This window comes from Helianthus annuus, chromosome 10 (assembly GCF_002127325.2).
Source record: "Helianthus annuus cultivar XRQ/B chromosome 10, HanXRQr2.0-SUNRISE, whole genome shotgun sequence".
Lineage (NCBI taxonomy): Eukaryota > Viridiplantae > Streptophyta > Magnoliopsida > Asterales > Asteraceae > Helianthus > Helianthus annuus.
In genome coordinates, this window is record NC_035442.2 from 169,624,608 (window position 1) to 169,639,576 (window position 14,969).

The following is a 14,969-nucleotide window of genomic DNA, read 5'->3' on the forward strand; positions in this document are numbered from 1 at the left end:
CGTCATGATCCGGGATGCCTCGCATTAACCGATTAACCATAACCATTAACCGAGCTTCGATTATAAAAGATTGCTTAACCACAACCAAACCGATGGTCGATTCACCTTTTTTTAACTGCCAACAGAATCAATCCCGAGCACTCTCGGGGCACCCACTAGACCAAACAGAGTACTCCGAGAGTAATCCGAGTCCACCACCAATTCCTAGGAAAAGGCGAGAAGTGATCGTGAATTCGTGATGATCTAGTGTTGGTTGATGAACCCTTCCCTCGCATTGTTTCGACTGGCGTTATAGTAGAAGCATGCATGTTGTAGGTTCTCTTCTTTCTCCGGAATCTATGGAATTTTCATCATTTCCTGATCAGGTAAAGATTTGACTCTCTTTCTCTAATGCATAGTGTTTACCTTTTGTCTTCATCTATTTAGTAGGGTTTGACTTATTGATTTTAGACTTCCTTGACTATCGCGTTGTTTCTTGGTCCCGAAGTTTATCAAGAACGGATCGTTCATCCTTTCCTTTGGTATGCTGGATCTGATGCTTTTAGCCTACCCCCGTCTTCAATATATATAGTTAGTTTTTTAGAACAAACTAACTAGACATTATGGTTTCGTGTTCAATTCCTAATACTACTGGTTACTTGCCTTTTTTTCAAACATTTGCCCCTCTTTGTTTTCCATCATAATTGTGCCCTAAAAGAGACACATGTCACATTGTGATCGTAGTAGGAATGGTGTGCGACTAGCGTAAAGTTGGAGAGTTGCTAAAAATTATATATTTACTTAAAAAGTGCTAAACTTCCAATCAAATTGAGTGATGTTATGGGTTTTCCAAACAAATAAGCAACGTGAAGTCGTGAACACATTATCTTTATTTATTTAAACATGATTGTTAATAAAAATTAGTATGATAAATACCAATACTTGTAATCATCTTCAACTCTTCATGTGCATAGAAAACTTGTGAAATATTGTTTTGACAAAGTCATGATAATATTTTAAGAGCGATGGCTATCATGATGAATTATGCTCATTGTATGATTATATAAGATATAAAAAAATACTACAACTAAACACACACAAGCCAACTTTTGTACCAAAGAAAAAATGGGCAGCAATTGGAAGAAACTAAGTGGAGAAGACGATTGGTGCAACCTACTAGATCCTCTAGACAACGATCTTCGGCGATACATCATCCACTACGGCGAGATGGCTCAGGCGGTACGAGATGCTTTTAACGCCGAGAAGGTATCAAAATACGCCGGGGACAGTTTATACAAGCCGAGTGATCTCCTTTCACGAGTCCAAATCGAGCAAGGAAACCCTTACAAATATAAAGTCACAAAATATATTTATGGTACGTCAGCGATCCACCTTCCATCATTCATCGTGAAGTCGTTGTCAAGAGAGGCTTGGTGCAAGGAATCGAACTGGATAGGGTATGTTGCGGTGGCTACAGACGAAGGGAAGACCGCATTAGGGCGGCGAGACATTGTGGTTTCTTGGAGAGGCACTGTGCAAACAATGGAATGGATTAATGATCTTAAATTTGATAAAGTTTCTGCTCCTGATATATTTAAAGGGGACCATAATGTCAAAATACAACATGGGTGGCATTCTATTTACACTACTGCTGATCCCAAATCAAGATTTAACAAATCATCTGCTAGAGACCAAGTGAGTTGATTGATTTCCTTTACAAATTATGAATCTTTTTGTTTATTAAAAATAGAAACTAAGTAAATAAATAGCAACAAAGTATTTTAATGTTTAGTTTAGTATAGTTGCTGAGCAATGAAAATTGTTGATAAAATCATTAAACCCTAGACCATTGGAAAAACTTAATAAACTGTCATAAAAATCAATATAACTTCCGATAACTACCATGAGGTTAAGGAAAATGTATAGGGATATATTATTTAAAGGGCTAATTAGATGTCAAAACTCACAATTGAATTACTAAAAAAATTGGGTCAAACATGATACATTACATGACATAATCCATTTTGAACAACATGTTTAGAACATCTCAAGATGTTATTTGTGTGTCAGCTCACATATTATAATACTTTGTTCTTTATTTAAAGATTTTTTTCTTGAGCAATCACATAATTCCATTCAAAGATTTTACTTAACCATATCTTTATTTTACATCATCCACATTTTTTATATTTTGGTTTCTTTTTTAATGTTGTATAAGTTATAGAAAAAAAGTAAAAATAACTTAAGTTTTGTTAATTAAAGAAAAATGAAAATTACAACAAAAGAAAAAACATAGAAAGGGGTTCGCATATGATCTCGTATTTGAGCTCATCCGTCTTTACAGACACTCTTCACCTATACAATATGATCATACAATACGATAATCAGTGGCCTTCCAGCCTGTGGTATCTCAACTGCGTTCGTAAGGTCCAAGTTATGTTATTCGATAATTTAAAGAATGATTTTTGATAGGGTTTTTTTTAAGACAATAACATCATAGTTTTTGATTCTAGCAATTAATTGTGATTTGCTAACTTTTACTTAATAAACATTTTCCTAGCTCTATAAATAGCAATTTCATTCTAAGACCATTCTGAGATCATGTGTAGTGGCAATGTGAAGTGGCGTGATCTTTGCCACTTCACGCCTCAAAACGCCAGAACACCGCCCCCGTAGGCGTGATCTTTGGGTTTTTGCTCTTGGCATAATTGTGAAAACGGTGGAAGGGGTTTGATCTTTACTTTTTTGGTCTTGATGTCATGTGTCACTTTATGCCAAAGGAAGAGGCTTGAAAATCACTCACCACTAAATAAGGTCTAAGTGATTGTGTCTTGAAAATGACTTGACATCTAAATGACAATTAAATAGAGGTTTTTCCAACTCTTAAAAACACCAACCTACTTTATATCGAAATTATATATATATATATAATATATATATATATATATATATATATATATATATATATATATGAATTGACCCGCGATTATTAAATAAAAGACATCTTATCAGTTGTTTTGAATATTTCTTGTTCTTATTTTTAATTTTGGATCAATTCCATAAAACATATTGTCGCAACATTGTGTAGAATACTTTTAAGTAAAGATTTGATTTATGTCTCATGTATACAATTAAATGTGTTGATTAATAGTAAAATTAAAGAGTAGGTAAGTTGTTTTTAAAAAAAAAAACACACAAAACTTACCATATTAAATGGTAGACATGAAATTGGTCCTTGGGATTGTTTGGGTGACAATGTAACTTAGAACTATAATATAATAAACTGTATTTAATATTTACTATCGTTGTGTCTTGTGTGTATTCATATTTCAATAACTCAAAACCAAAATATAAAATTAATAATAATAATAATAATAATAGTTTTACTTTTTAAAGAAAACAAAAAAAAGTACCCCATTCCACTTCAACCCTACAAACATTCACAGAGGTCCTTACAAGTGGCGAAGTATAGAAGGGGCAGGGAGGGGCGCCCGACCCCCCGAACTTTTCGCTCAATAGTATTATATATGTAGTTTTCGTATAGAAATTTTTTGGTATATACGTTTTCGACCTCCCACGCGTCATTTAGGTCAAGCTTCGCCACTGGTCCTTACATGTTCATATTTTCACAAACTTTTACATTATTTTCAAATATCATTCTTGTTTTCTAATCAAATTATTTGTAAAGTTTAATTAAGTTATCGTAATAAATAAATATATTATTACTAAAATAATCTATATTAGTTAGGTATTGTAATAATATATAATTAGTGTAAAATTATACAAATTAATGTTTTACTTATTTTTAAGCATTACATATTTATATTATTTTACCCATTTACAACATTTAAATATTTAAAATAAAAATTTTATGTGGTGTACAAGTTATTAGGCTATAGGGTGTGGTTGGAGCCCTATGTGGCTTTATTAAGTCCACATAGGATCCACGTACAGTAGATCCATGTCAGTCATGAAGCCCCCCCTTTAATTTGTAGGGTGTGGATGGAGCCCTCTATTAAACAAAATTTAAAAAAAAAAATTGATTGGTTTACAAGTTGTGGGCCCCACCTGATAAAGCCCTTCGAGCTCGTTACCACGGTGGCGGACGTTCAATGGCACCCCGGCATAGCGTCGGGGGTGTGGACGATGACGGGGTGGGGCGCTATAGAGTGCCAGCTGGGTTGGGTGGCGCCTCCACACCCTCCAGCCTTAGTTCACATAAGGTACAAGTCACTCAAAATCAAATTGAAACAAAATATAATAATAATAATAATAATAATAATAATAATAATAATAATAATAATAATAATAATAATAATAATAATAATAATAATAATAATAATAATAATAATAATAATAAACTAATTAACTCATGTGGCCCAACCAAGTCTCATTAGTTGTCACGGGTGTCCGTCTGCATGGCTTAAACACTTGAACTAAGACTATGGGGTATGGGGCGGGGTTGGGTCGTGGGTTGAAAAGAAACGCCCAAGTCACCACCCCGGGTGGGCTTGGGTTTGGGCGTGGCCCCTTGGGCAGGAGCTTAAGGCCAGGTGTGGGGCATGCTAGCGATCCTATGTGGCCGGCTCTTATTGGCTTGTTGGCTAGGACATAGCGATCCTATGTGGCTTGGCCACGCCAGCCCAGCCACGCCCACCATACCCCTATGAACTTGGGTTTGTGTATTGAGTGCCTCATAATCCACGTGTCAACCCATACCCCAAACTCCCGCCCCACCATACCCCACGGTCTAAAGGGCGTGACCTTCAATGGATACCTTTTGGATGGTCTTGTCACCTCGGTCCAAGGTCGTCCCCAAGGGACATCATGGTTGTAAGGTGCATCACCTTTATCTATGAGATAGAGGATTCAAATTCGATAAGGTAATACATAGTTTATTTGTAGGAGTAAATTAGGATTAGAACTCATTTAAAAAATCCCTCAATCCAAATCACCCCATTCGAGAGGGTCATATACAACCAAAAAACGAACCTAAATTTAAGGTGGAAGGGACACCCCTGTAATGGGTTTCTCGGTTGAACGGGAACATAACCACAACCCCTTCCATCTCACTGGATGGGATTGATATCAGGTTCGAGAACCAAGGCGGGTTGATGAATAGTTGAGTGGAAGGGAAGGAGAATGAAGGTGCTAGATTTCTTGGGAAGCATGAGGGTTCAAGTGATGGGCTATAATACTACCACAAACATTATGGATTTGTTTGGGTTTACACAGGTTGGAATGAGATGTCACATTATAATCGGTTGGTGGTGAGTGTTCGCACAGGTTGGGTTGAGAACGCTCCTTCGTTTATGTTACCCAACACCTAAAACTATAAATTTATATAGGTACTAGTTTATAGACCCGCGTATTACACGGATTGTATATATATACATATTTAAATACATCAAAGGATTGAAATTATATTTTTACATATGATAGTGGAAACGATCAATTAGAGTCCTATTTTGTCGGATATATTCAACTAAGGGGACTAGGGGTGGTTCACTAGTGATAGAATTTATCACTCACAAGCACCAATCAAGTTTTGCCATGTCATTGACCATTTTTCCATCACTCACAACCATTTTTACTAGGGGTGGTCATCACTCACCACCACACCCAACAATTTCCCCCCAACCAACAAATACCCTCACAAACCAAAATCATAACGCGTTAAAAAAATAACGGAAAATGGATTTTATCAACTTCCACGCGTGAAGGAAATGGACCGGCGGCCGGGATTAACGCGTTATAGAAACTTCCACGCGTGAAGGAAAAGACCGCCCCGGGTCACCTAATTAATATGTTTCATTTAAAAAAAACAAAAAAGTGAAATGATCAAATGTGTCAAAAGTATTTGAATGCTTAAAATGTTCTTAATTGTTTTATTAAAAAGAAATCTTATATCATACTTTTTTATAATATGTTTTCGCTACTCATAAACAATACATCAAATATTACAAAGTGTATATAAAAAAAATAGAATGCACAAAAGGTGTTAAAACGTTTGCCTAACATGACTCAAATCCTTTTGACCCATAAAAAATACCTAAACCCTTTATAACATGAAAAAGAAGGATAAATAAGATTCAAACATTTCCCATTAAAAAATAAACAAAAGCCTATTATAAATATGTGATTGACTTGAGTAGTTCATAATATTCATTTTAAGCATAAATTATTGTAAAATACAAAAATAAATCGGAAACCTCAACTAATATGTGACATACGAAAATTATAGATCATATGAAAAACTTAGGCATACTTATTCATTTAAGAAGTATTAAAATCACAGGTTTTAAAATAATAGGTAACCACCTTTAAAATAAAGTTGAAGTATTATTTTAATAAAATTTTTAAGTATTTTTAATCATTAATTAATCTTGAATTTTAATTAATATTAATAGCATAATATTATTAAAAATTATTAATTAGAATTAGCTATTAATTAAATAATATTATTAATGCTTTAAAGAAGAAAATGCCATGTGGCATTAGTTAGAATTTTGAATAAGAAAATGTCATGTGGCATTAGTTGTAGTTTTTTATTAGAATTAGATGTGACAAAAGTGAATTAAGTACACTTTTTCAACACAGCCCAAATGATTTATGTACTTTTTAATAATACCAGATAAAAATGAGGATGTAACAATTTAATTAATTAGTTCTTTCAAATTCAATGTTTTGGAAATATAGTTTGAGTTGTACCCCTAAATCCTAATACCCTTATACCTATTGTTGAAGCGTCGATCTTTAACCCACTTTCACCGCCTCACCAGTAATTAGCCCACTTAAAAAAAAACAAATAAGTAAAAACCTTAAACTTATTTAGCAAAATCTTTAATTAATAGTACAATAACGTATTTAAAATAATATTTTTAGTTACTTGTTAACTATTTGTTTTGTGAAAATATGTTTTCCAACCTTTATTGATGATACCAAACACATCCACAATGCCGATTTTGTTTTTAATAGTTTACATGGCAAACATATTTCTTTTTATGGAATGAGGTTACATAACAAACATTAATTCAGAACTTTGTTCAAACATAATATTTGTCATAGGTTCTTGAAGAGGTGAGACGGTTGATAGAGTTACACAAGGACGAGGACGTAAGTTTGACGATAGTCGGGCATAGCATGGGCGCGGCACTTGCAACGCTCAATGCGGTTGATATTGTCGTCAATGGATACAACAAGCCAATGGATACCTCTCGCGAGGCTTTCCTTGTGACCGCTTTTGTTTTTGCTAGCCCTCGTGTGGGAAACTCGAGCTTCAAAAACACCTTCTCTTCGTTAGGTGACAATATCCGCGTGTTGCGCATTGAAAATGCGAATGACTTGGTTCCACACTTACCGTTGAAACTGCAAATGATGTGTTTCCCCATGAATATAGGGTATTCACACATTGGGAAAGTTTTGAGGATTGATACAAGTAAGTCCCCTTACTTGAAACAACCTGGAGACATACAAAGATGGCATGACATGGAGACTTATTTACATGGAGTCGCGGGTACACAAGGTGAAGGAGAGTTCGACTTAGTTGTTCCACATGTTCGCGCGATTGCTCTTGTAAACAAGTATTCAGATGGTCTGATTGATGACTGCCATGTGCCTGCTTACTGGTGGGTTGAGAAGAACAAGGGTATGGTCCGATGTGACAATGGGTCATGGTTGTTAATGGATCATGAAGAAGTAGACGGCGATGATGGTAATGGTGGTCGTAGCGGTGGTGGTAGTGGTGATGGTGACGTCGATGATAATGGTAACGAAGATAATGATAATGATAATGGTAATGATGAACATGAAATTGTTGTTGATGTTGGTACATCCAATTAAAATGCCTCAAAACACATTGTTTGATGTATGATATGTGTTTCCATTTGTACCCTACTTCCTATTTGTAAATTTCAAATGGTTCTTGTGATTGCAACTATGAATAACGTCAAAACAACTGTTTCATCATATTTACAATAATGAAATAACTTATTGTTAGTATTTTTGTTTATTCATGTTTTTATTTCTCTTTTTTTAATCATCTCATGTCATCTCTACAATCGGTGGTGGGTTAAACCACATGCAATAGATTACATATAGGGCTGTAAACGAACCGAACGTTCAGCGAACAGTTCGTGAACCGTTCGGCGGGAAGTTCGTTTACGTTCGTTCGTTTAGTTAATGAACGAACATGAACAAGAAATTCCGTTCGATTAGTTAAATGAATGAACACGAAAAACTGTCTCGTTCGTTCAATTGCGTTCATGAACGTTCGGTAACGTGTTCGTGAACATTTGTTCATGTTCGTTGTTTATGTTGTTCATTAAATATTTTTTAGCATTTATTTATTTTATCTAAACCATTTACCCAAACAAATAAAATAGGAAACCCTACCTCCACCTTTCTTTCTTATTATTCACATCGAAAAATACAATTGAACTTTGTCGATTTTATCTGTGTTCGTTTGTGTTCGTGAACCGTTCATGAACACGTTCATTTCCTTAACGAATGAACACGAACAAAAAATCTCGTTCGGTAAGTGTTCATGAACCGTTCGTGAACACATAATATTCTTAGCGAACGAACACGAACAAGGCCTTTTTCGTGTTCGTTCGGTTCGTTTACAGCCCTAATTACATATACACTGAGTACATATTTATACGGATGTCACGTTAATCGAAGGCTCTTGAAACAGAATGGATCTGATAAATGGGCTTGGGCCTTTTCAAATATGGACTTTATTTAATGGCCTTACTGCCTTAGGCACATTTGCAATTTACCCGTTATAGATTAACCCAATCCACGAAAAACCCCCCATCTTATATTAACATGTAGGGTTGCAAACGAACCAAACGTGCAGTGAACAGTTCATGAACCGTTCAACGGGAAGTTCATTTATGTTCATTCGATCATTAAACAAACGAACACAAACAAGAAATTTCGTTCATTTAGTTAAATGAACGTACATGAACAGAGTCCGCGTTCGTTCGTTTATGTTCGTGAACATTCAGTTACGTGTTCAATAGTTCATTAGTGTTTTTAACTTTTATATTTTACTTAAATACTTCAAAATTCCGACAAATAAAATATTTAAAGTCATTGTATTATATATAAGTTCATGAATGTTTGTTTGTATTCATTTGGTTCGTTGCCTAAAATTAACAAACGAACACGAACAAGTTCCATTCCCTAACGAACATACACAAACATAAAATCTCGTTCAGTAAGTGTTCATGAACACATGTATTTCTTAATAAACAAACACAAACAAGGTCTTCTTCGTATTCGTGTTAGTTCAAGTAGCCTATTAACACGTCATCATTTTAATCAACCTTAGGGGCTGTTTGACAACATCTAAATGGTTAAGTGCTGAACCAGTAAGAGGTCTGAACCATTAAGAGCCTGTATAATGATTAACCGTTCAGAGGCAAATATTTGACCAATTCAGGTTAGAGGTCTTAACCATTCAGACTCTGTATAAATCTTAAGCATTCAGAGGCAAATGTGTGAACCATTCAGACATATGCTCATGAAACAAACAGTCTGAATCATTAAGTGCTGAACCAGTAAAAGTTCTGAACCATTAATAGCCTCATTAAGAGGTAAACAAACAGCCGCTTACTTTACTAAAAAAAGTACAACCTTCTAATGCAATGGTAAAATTGTACACACACTCTAAGCTAACGACTTCTATAATAAACCCATCAATTTTCATTTATTTATATATTTTTTGAACTGTAATCAAATAACTACCCATAACTTCCCTCCAAAACTTCAAAAACCTACAACCACCACTCCATGCAACCCTTTTACCCACAAATAATGTCTTCATCTTTAACCATCTTCTTCTCCATCTTCTTCGCCCTCATTAGCTTCGTCTCCGCCATCACCGAATACACCGTCGGGGACGACATGGGATGGCGGATCCCCGCAGCCAACGAAACCGAACTCTACAACGTATGGGCATCCAGACGCCGGTTCTACGTCGGTGACTCTCTCCGTCAGTTCCACTTCACCCTTTTCTAACAGTTTTATTCAATTTGGGATGATGTTAGTTATTTGATTATGTAATTTGTTTTGAATTAAACTGCAGGCTTTCGTTACACTTATGACTCACTGGTGATTGTTGACAAATTCGGGTTTTACCACTGCGATTCAAGTAAGGCGATTCGTTATTATAACGAAGGTGATGACGTGATCGTTCTTTATATGCCGGGTTGTATGTATTTCACTAGTGGTGAGGCTGAAGAGTGTAAACAAGGGTTGAAGATGGCGGTTCAAGTCTTGAATTCCGGCCCCAAACCGGAGTTTCCGCCTCCGCCCACATTCAATCCGCCTCCCCCGCCGCCTCCGCCTCCCACATTTGATCCGCCTCCGCCGCCCACGTTTGATCCGCCTCCGCCTCCACCGCCCACGTTTGATCCGCCTCCCCCGCCTACGTTCAATCCTCCACCGCCTAGGATTGATCCGCCTCCGCCCACATTCGATCCTCCTCCGCCCGCATTTGATCCGCCTGATGATCCGGATCCGGATTATCCTGACCCTGGACCGGATTACCCTGACCCTGGTCAAGATTACCCCAATCCTGGACCGGATTACCCGGATCCTGGGCCGGATTACCCGGATCCTGGGCCGGATAATCCTGATCCGGGCATGCATCCGGTGCCGGAATCGAGTCCGGCACCTTCTCTGTCAGATTCAGTTATATCATTTGTGGTTTTTTATTTTGTAACTGCTTTTGTTGTTGATTTTGGGTTGTGGGATTTGGAGGTATAGGTGTTTTTAGTTTTTGGTTTTTTGTTATGTGTTTATAATTTGAATTCTTGGATTAATTTTGAAGTGTAATATATTGTAAGTCGTGTACCCGTTCTTGAATTGTATGTAAATTGATATACCCGGTTATTCATAACGATATTAATGAAATCTTTATGGAAAGGACACACACAAGAAGAGGTTATTTTATTTGGGGAAATGTTGTGTTTTAGACAAACATAAAGTGATCTATCTCGTTTATTATTTGATTTGTATAGTGTAGCAAGACTTGTAATAGTGAATAACATGTCTGATCAACCATTAGCAGTGTATGTCCATCATCCAAAAGTTTTTTAGTTCAAACCTCGTTTGAGTTAGATAAGTAAGATTAAGGCCGTTCAAAAAATAGAATACCATGTCCGGCTTTTGGCTATAGATGAGGTTCTCAAATCAGTTTCATCAAGGACGACTCTAGAAATTAAGAAGAGAGAAATAAAAAACAATCAAAGTTTACAAAAAGAATTCGAACATAGACATTGACAGTCTTAGCAGCCGCTTTTCACCAAAAGTGCGAGCTTAGTCGAAATTTTTTATAAAAGTGCGAGCTTAGCCTGCCCTTTTTACAAAAAAAAAAAAAAAAAAAAAAAAACATAGGCTTAACCGACACTTTTCACCAAAATCGTATGTATAGCTAGCGCTCTTTGGTAAAAACTAAAATGCTAGGCTAAATTCTAGCCGTCTTAGCCAGTGGAGGTCATTTAGCAGTTTTCTGGATAGAGGAAATGATAGTGATTTATTTGGTGAAGGCTAATTTCCATATCTATTTGTGAAATTTGTTAATTACTCCAAATTATGAAGGGATATTGGATTTAAATAAATGGCCTATAACACTTTCAACTTTCAATTTGTACAACATCACTCCCAACTTTTAACTTATTTTCCGATATCACTCCCAAACCAACTAAACCCTAACCCAGAGAGTTTTTTTTTTTTTTTTTTTTTTTTTTTTTTTTTTGTGCTGATGTGACACTTGTGTGGTGACATGTCATCTGTCGTGACATTTTTTTATGACGCGGCATTTGATTTGTCATTTTTGATGATGTGACATCTGACTTGTCTTTTTTTATGACGTGGCAACTGATGTGGCATTGGTTTGTTTATGTGACATCTGATGTCAGCAAACTGGGTTAGTGTTAGGTTAGCTTGGGAGTGATATCGGAAAATCAATTGAAAGTTGGGAGTGATGTTGTACAAATCAAAAGTTAAGAATGTTATCGGCCAATTGATGAAGTTATTTAAATCCAATGTCCCAATTATGTAACTAATAAAAGACCATACTTGTGCAAATTATTTTCTAAATAATTCAACAGGAGCCATAGTCATATTTTAGTCAATAAACTTTATTGTTTTATAGAGTGTATAGTGTTGCTGAAATTCAAGCAAGTAAATAAATATACTATTTAATCTATACTGACTTCATTAATTAATCTCTTAAACTAGGCTTATTAATTTTAAGTTGTTTCCATAGGTGTATATTCGCATTCTGCATGGAGTGTCATAAGGGTATCCGGGGCACACTCGGGGAGTGAATGCGGTGACCCCTAACCTTGATCGGGAATACCGCCGCTATCAACGTGGGGACCTGATTCGGGGAAGGGTTTTGGTGTGTATTCACCGCGTTGAATGGCACATTTTTTGAGGAACGGTCCTATTTAAAACGGTCGAATTTAAAAAAAAAATTCACTTTTTAAACAAATATAAATAACCACACCCTTCACTCATTTTTTATACTCTCAAACCACACCCTTCACTCATTTTTTATACTCTCAAATCACACCGCGATAGTTTTTGGCGTAAGATTTTAGATCATTTTAACGCCACCGTCGGTGGAAGTAACCGGACCGTGCATCAAGTACGGTCTAAATGGAACCCGATGATGACGAAAATAAACTTTTTCAACGGCCTATACTAACAAGCGGTAAAAATTATATTTTTTAACATTGTATATTTTTTAATTTTCTTTACTAAGTTCATATTTTTTTAACACTTATTATTTTATAATATGTAGGATCGCACACGAGGATGCGGATGTAAGGATCTCGACGTGATGAAAGTCGCTTTAAAAGAATTTAAAGAGAGATTTCCGAACGGTTTTCAACATGTCGAGGCGTGGGAGGTCGTTCGAAAACACGACAAATGGGCCCAAGTCCCATTGTTGGGTGAGGAAGGGAAAGGTTCGGCACAAAAAAGAAAGCCCGTTGACGTGGACCCTTCCATACCCGATATGAACGAAGACCCCTCGCCACAAAGAACACAACGGTGAGACAAGCGTCAAGCGACATCGTCCGAGGGAAGCTCGGCCGAGTTGGCGGCACAATTCAAAGAGTACACCGCCATGAAAGAAGCGAAGCACGCGATGGAATTGGAGGCGATTGAATTGAGGAAGAAAAGAGAGTCGGAGGCTCGCGAGCTCATACCGGAACAACGCGAGACGATGAAAAACTACAATTACGATCGAGATATGAAAACATTCCTCAAGCCGCACGACGATGCTCCGCCAAATATGTTGCCGTTCATCCTCGCCCGAAAGCGCGACATCGCTAACAAGTACGGGTGGCCATGCGATTTTTAAAATTTTTATTTTCTAGTTTTAATGTAATTTTTATTTTATAGTTTGAATGTAATTTTAATTTTCTATTTTGAATTTAATTTTTATTTTTATTTTCTACTTTGAAATGTCTTTTGTTAAATTTTATTAATATTTTTTTATAAACATGCATAATTACAACAAATAAAAAAACAAAAAAATAAAAAAAATAAAAAACCAAGTCCCCTAAGAGGGGAGTGCCGCCATCAATTTAGGGTGTTATGGTAGTTTAAGAGGGGAATTGACGTGGCACACGAGGATTGGTTATGCGTAAGAGAGAGGACTCCCCTCTTAGGGGAGTGCCCCTCTCACCCTAAGTCATATCGCATTTATTTCTGGAAGAAAACCAGTCTCCGAGTATGCAGGCATGGTTAGTGCCATAATTAGTATAGGTGTTTTTGGATCTTTTGTTTGGGCTCATCATATGTTTATTGTGGTTTTAAACATTGAAACCCATGCCCACTTTACCGCAACTACCATCATGATAGCTGTCCCAATTGGAATCAAAATCTTCAGTTGGATCACTCATAGGAAGGGAGGACGAACAACTAAATTGACATCTAAAATCGCCAATATAAACACAAACGAGATCTTTAATCTCATATAGAAGAAAAATGAACTACTTTTCTCGAAGCACATAAAACGAGACATGAACGGTGCCAGCTCAACCATTTTGAAAGTTCAAAGCGTAAAAAAATTGAGGCCTCCACAACCTCTCTAAAGATCATACTATAAATCAATAATCACAAGATTCCGTAACCCATTTAGATAAACCAAAAATTTTTAACAAAGATGTGGATTTCACCAAATACTTTGATAAACCAAAAATATTAAGGTTCTTGTTTAATGTAATCAAAGATGTGGATTTCACCATTTATGAATTTAGAGTTGAAATATGCTTTTCTGTGTGATTACGACCATGAAAAAAACCACTAAGAAGCTAAATAAACAAACAGTGAGTATGAAGGAATTTTGTGGGCTTGTTGTGATAAGAAAAAGGAATAAATATAAGAAAGATATTCAACAAGGCTCTAACCTTTGATCATATGTTTCAGGGCCGGCTTGGGGAGCCAGGTGCAGGGTGGGCCATCGCACAAGGCCAAAACGTAAGAGGGCCCGAAAGTTTTAAAAAAATTATATATAACAAATCTATAACGAACCCATAAATATAATTAGAGGTGACCATATTTACAAGAAATATTCATAGTCTAGTGGAAAGACCTCTTGTTTTCATACAAATGGTATTTGGTTCAAGTCCCCTCTATGTGATTTTTTATCAGTTTTATTCACGGTTATTTGGTGTTGTTTTGTTTTTTAGGGTTTGAGAAGAAGGGACGGGAGTTTTAGGTTGTCATTAAAAAAAAGAAGGGAAGGGTTATGTGGGCTTACATTTAAACTACAACTTGTGTTTTAAGGTGTTGAGCCACTTTATTACAACAACAAGAATAAACCCACGTTCTTATATGGATTAAAAATATATATACTAATAAAAAGTTGGTGTTGCTGTTGGACCGAAGTGTTTTCAAATAGTTGTTTATTTGGGTTTAGTCTATGCTTACAAAACGAGTTTTTTATTTAGGTTTACTTTGTA

The 14,969-nt window shown here is 36.1% G+C and overlaps 2 protein-coding genes across 2 annotated transcripts; both read left to right on the plus strand.

The window, feature by feature from the left end:
- Window positions 1–1,048: 1,048 nt before the first annotated feature.
- LOC110886577 (phospholipase A1-IIgamma) lies at window positions 1,049–7,982 on the plus strand. The gene is made up of 2 exons (XM_022134391.2): window positions 1,049–1,674; window positions 7,048–7,982. Exons 1-2 carry the CDS (start codon window positions 1,105–1,107, stop codon window positions 7,819–7,821), a joined length of 1,344 nt encoding a protein of 447 aa, XP_021990083.1. The 5' UTR covers window positions 1,049–1,104; the 3' UTR covers window positions 7,822–7,982.
- Window positions 7,983–9,639: 1,657 nt separating this feature from the next.
- LOC110883507 (uclacyanin-3) lies at window positions 9,640–10,871 on the plus strand. Its single transcript, XM_022131238.1, has 2 exons — window positions 9,640–9,979; window positions 10,073–10,871. The coding sequence occupies exons 1-2, from the start codon at window positions 9,778–9,780 to the stop codon at window positions 10,753–10,755; spliced, it is 885 nt and encodes a 294-aa protein (XP_021986930.1). The 5' UTR covers window positions 9,640–9,777; the 3' UTR covers window positions 10,756–10,871.
- Window positions 10,872–14,969: the final 4,098 nt, after the last annotated feature.

What these genes read in the sequence shown, in the direction of transcription:
- LOC110886577 (XM_022134391.2), top strand. Translation starts at nt 1,105, where the DNA reads ATGGGCAGCAATTGGAAGAAACTAAGTGGAGAAGACGATTGGTGCAAC. An exon ending in AATCATCTGCTAGAGACCAA is followed by an intron (nt 1,675 to 7,047) that starts GTGAGTTGATTG and finishes TATTTGTCATAG; the next exon opens with GTTCTTGAAGAGGTGAGACG.
- LOC110883507 (XM_022131238.1), top strand. Translation starts at nt 9,778, where the DNA reads ATGCAACCCTTTTACCCACAAATAATGTCTTCATCTTTAACCATCTTC. An exon ending in CTACGTCGGTGACTCTCTCC is followed by an intron (nt 9,980 to 10,072) that starts GTCAGTTCCACT and finishes ATTAAACTGCAG; the next exon opens with GCTTTCGTTACACTTATGAC.